The sequence below is a fragment of the Phoxinus phoxinus genome, assembly GCF_949152265.1.
Source record: "Phoxinus phoxinus genome assembly, chromosome: 22".
NCBI classification, from domain to species: domain Eukaryota; kingdom Metazoa; phylum Chordata; class Actinopteri; order Cypriniformes; family Leuciscidae; genus Phoxinus; species Phoxinus phoxinus.
The window spans coordinates 28,778,925-28,783,766 of NC_136897.1; the positions used below are offsets into that span (position 1 = coordinate 28,778,925).

General features: G+C 45.5%; 1 protein-coding gene across 3 annotated transcripts in view; it reads left to right on the plus strand.

The window, feature by feature from the left end:
* The window catches only part of notum1b (notum, palmitoleoyl-protein carboxylesterase b), a 10,260-nt gene extending 7,687 nt beyond the window's left edge, over positions 1-2,573 (plus strand). For 2 of the 3 annotated variants that reach the window (XM_079597862.1, XM_079597864.1), the window contains 3 exons: positions 745-892; positions 1,212-1,259; positions 1,447-2,573. In XM_079597862.1, the coding sequence (XP_079453988.1) occupies positions 745-892; positions 1,212-1,259; positions 1,447-1,759 (509 nt within the window). In that variant the 3' untranslated portion in view covers positions 1,760-2,573. The remainder of the gene's footprint in view (positions 1-744; positions 893-1,211; positions 1,260-1,446) is intronic. The other variant, XM_079597863.1, reaches the window with a different exon arrangement.
* The last annotated feature ends 2,269 nt before the right edge of the window (positions 2,574-4,842 follow it).

The window sequence follows — 4,842 nt, forward strand, 5'->3', positions numbered from 1 at the left end:
GGGTGGGGGGTGGGGGGTAAGGGGGGGTACCCTCTTACGTCACAGGGCCCCACAAAATCCAATAGGAAGATTCAACTGCAGTTCCACCGTTCAGCCTGAAGAGGGCAGCACTCAGACGCTTTTACTCCATATCTTGTAGAATTAAAACACTTTATACCCAAATCTCTACAAATTTACTTGAATCAATGAACAGCACTAATAAAGCTCCAGTCTTACAGATCATTAACTAAAAACAGTTGTTTTAGGGTTTAGTTACTCTCTCTCACTATGTGTCGGTGTCTCTCGCCCGCTCTCTCTCTCTGTCTCTCACTGTGCGTCTGTGTCTCTCGCCCCGCTCTCTCTCTCTCTCTCTCTCACTGTGCGTCGGTGTCTTTCGCCCGCTCTCTCTCTCTCTCTCACTGTGCGTCGGTGTCTCTCTCTCTCTCTCACTGTGTCGGTGTCTCTCTCTCTCTCTCACTGTGTCGGTGTCTCTCGCCCGCTTTCTCTCTCTCTCTCTCTCACTGTGCGTCGGTGTCTCTCGCCCGCTCTCTCTCTCTCTCACTGTGTCGGTGTCTCTCGCCCGCTCTCTCTCTCTCTCTCTCTCTCTCTCACTGTGAGTCGATGTCTCTCTCTCTCTCTCACTGTGCGTCGGTGTCTCTCGCCCGCTCTCTCTCTCTCTCACTGTGCGTCGGTGTCTCTCGCCCCGCTCTCTCTCTCTCTCTCTCTCTCACTGTGCGTCGGTGTCTCTCGCCCGCTCTCTCCCAGGCCCGGTGTTCGTGGTCCAGTGGCTGTTCGATGAGGCTCAGCTGATGGTTGATGATGTTCATCTGACGGGTCGGCCGGTCCAGGAGAGCCAGTGGCGATACATCCAGACCCTCGGCAGCGCGCTCAGGAACACACTCCGGAACCTCCCGTAAGAGTCATCCCGTTTCTCCGGAACACTCTACAATACGGTTCATTAATGTAGAACTAACCATGAGCAGTACATTTGTCACTATTAAAATCATGTTAACTTTAGTTCATGCACTGCAAACTAACAATGGACAGCTGTCCATCATTAACAAAGATTAATAAATACAAAGTAATAGTAAATGTTGACATTAATATGAACTAAGATTAATAAATGCTGTAGAAGTATTGTTCATTCTGAGTTCATGTTAACTAATAAAGCTGGTTGTGTTTGAAGCGTGTCACACTGATCTCTGATTGGCTCTTGCTTGTTTGATTGACAGGGCTCTGTTTGCTCCCGCCTGTGTGTCGCATGAGATCATCACCAGGAAGTGAGTAACTATGCAGATCATAATCAACAACCATTCAACATTTACTGATATTTGTTAACATTAGTTTTGGATTTTTATTAACTAACACTAACAAAGATTAATAAATACAGTAACTAATGATCCTTATTATAAAGTGTTAGTTACCATCATATTTCTACATTATGCACATTAATTCTGGTTGCCTCAGCTCCTGGATGGACATCCGTGTGAAAGGAACTTCGCTTCCCCGAGCGCTTCAGTGCTGGGACCGCAGCCTCCGTAACCACGGCAACGGGAGCGTCACTCAGGCTCCGCCCAGGGGTTGTCCCGTGCACTTGATTGACAGCTGCCCGTGGCCCCACTGTAACCCCTCGTGCCCCAGGGTCAGAGAGCATGTGACGGGGCAGGAGATGAGCGTCGTCCAGTTCCTCACACACCTAGGCTTCGACGTGCAGTGCATGGCACACCAGCAGGGCCTGCAGCCCGACACACTACTGGGCATGCTCAGTGACGGCACCTGACACGCGGCGGACCAATCAGAGAGCCTCGTGACGTGTGCAGTGCATTCGAGGACGGGTGCGGCCCTGTCGGAGTGTCTGTCATGTAATGGTGTGTGTGATCAAGAAGTGTGTGCTTTTCTATAGACGGGGAAATAAGCAGTGGCAGAAATTAAGGCAATATTTGCCCCCTTACATTCATTTCTAGGGGCATTTTGATCTTTATAAGGGCAGCTTTACTAACCTTTTTAAATGTAAAGGGTCGCATACAATGTAGATGAATGGATACCAAAATATTGGGGAAAATTAAATTATACTTAAAATATGAAACTGAAAATCACCTGTAGCTTTCTTAATTAGAAGGTCATTGATTCATTCACTCAATTGATTCATTCACTCAACTGATTCATTAACTCAACTGATTCTGATTCATTCACTCATTCATTCATTCGACTGATTCATTCACTCATTCACTCAACTGATTCATTCACTCAACTAATTCATTCACTCAACTGATTCATTCACTCAACTGATTCATTCACTCAACTGATTCATTTACTCAACTGATTCATTCACTCAACTGATTCATTCGAAGTGGCTGATTCATGCGGGAACAAATCAAGTAACATTCTTTATGAACGAGTCTTTAAGAAAGTTTAAATTATGAGTTGAAGTCAAAATTATGATTTAAAAAGTTGAATTGGCATGATGTGGTGTAAATGGGGTTCAGTAATTTATAAATGTCCAATATTAAAGTTGTGATCACGAACTGCAGAATCTGAAGGCTGTGTTTATGACGGAGTCTGTGTGTGATAAACCATAATCTCCAGAAGTGTGTGATAAACCATAATCTCCAGAAGTGTGTGATAAACCATAATCTCCAGAAGTGTGTGATAAACCATAATCTCCAGAAGTGTGTGATAAACCATAATCTCCAGAAGTGTGTGATAAAACCATAATCATAATGTGCTTCAAAAACACAACAAACAATAAGAAACTAATTGTTGTGCAAATAACATCATAAAAAAAACAATGGTTCTAAAAATAGTTTTTTAAGTATAAGTCAAATATTACTTATATTTTTCTCTTTTTGTAGCGGATGAAATATGTTCTTGACGTGTTTCTTGATATTCTTTATTATTGTGAATTGTAGAATATGTTCAACAGAAGACAAACTTATTGTTATTTATTTTATATCAAACAGACTCCTGTCCACACACTCGATCAAACAGACACCTGTCCACACACTCGATCAAACAGACACCTGTCCACACACTCAATCAAACAGACTCCTGTCCACACACTCAATCAAACAGACACCTGTCCACACACTCAATCAAACAGACTCCTGTCCACACACTCGATCAAACAGACACCTGTCCACACACTCAATCAAACAGACACCTGTCCACACACTCGATCAAACAGACACCTGTCCACACACTCGATCAAACAGACACCTGTCCACACACTCGATCAAACAGACACCTGTCCACACACTCGATCAAACAGACACCTGTCCACACACTCGATCAAACAGACACCTGTCCACACACTCGATCAAACAGACACCTGTCCACACACTCGATCAAACAGACACCTGTCCACACACTCGATCAAACAGACACCTGTCCACACACTCGATCAAACAGACTCCTGTCCACACACTCAATCAAACAGACACCTGTCCACACACTCGATCAAACAGACACCTGTCCACACACTCGATCAAACAGACACCTGTCCACACACTCGATCAAACAGACACCTGTCCACACACTCAATCAAACAGACTCCTGTCCACACACTCAATCAAACAGACACCTGTCCACACACTCACACACTCAATCAAACAGACACCTGTCCACACACTCACACACTCAATCAAACAGACACCTGTCCACACACTCGATCAAACAGACACCTGTCCACACACTCAATCAAACAGACTCCTGTCCACACACTCGATCAAACTGACACCTGTCCACACACTCGATCAAACAGACCCCTGTCCACACACTCGATCAAACTGACACCTGTCCACACAGTCAATCAAACAGACACATGTCCACACACTCGATCAAACAGACACCTGTCCACACACTCGATCAAACAGACACCTGTCCACACACTCAATCAAACAGACACCTGTCCACACACTCGATCAAACAGACACCTGTCCACACACTCGATCAAACAGACACCTGTCCACACACTCGATCAAACAGACACCTGTCCACACACTCGATCAAACAGACACCTGTCCACACACTCAATCAAACAGACACCTGTCCACACACTCAATCAAACAGACTCCTGTCCACACACTCGATCAAACAGACACCTGTCCACACACTCAATCAAACAGACACCTGTCCACACACTCAATCAAACAGACACCTGTCCACACACTCAATCAAACAGACTCCTGTCCACACACTCGATCAAACAGACACCTGTCCACACACTCGATCAAACAGACACCTGTCCACACACTCAATCAAACAGACTCCTGTCCACACACTCGATCAAACAGACACCTGTCCACACACTCGATCAAACAGACACCTGTCCACACACTCGATCAAACAGACACCTGTCCACACACTCGATCAAACAGACACCTGTCCACACACTCGATCAAACAGACACCTGTCCACACACTCAATCAAACAGACACCTGTCCACACACTCACACACTCAATCAAACAGACTCCTGTCCACACACTCGATCAAACAGACACCTGTCCACACACTCGATCAAACAGACACCTGTCCACACACTCAATCAAACAGACACCTGTCCACACACTCAATCAAACAGACACCTGGCCACACACTCAATCAAACAGACTCCTGTCCACACAATCGATCAAACAGACTCCTGTCCACACACTCGATCAAACAGACACCTGTCCACACACTCGATCAAACAGACACCTGTCCACACACTCGATCAAACAGACTCCTGTCCACACACTCGATCAAACAGACACCTGTCCACACACTCAATCAAACAGACTCCTGTCCACACAATCGATCAAACAGACTCCTGTCCACACACTCGATCAAACAGACACCTGTCCACACACTCGATCAAACAGACT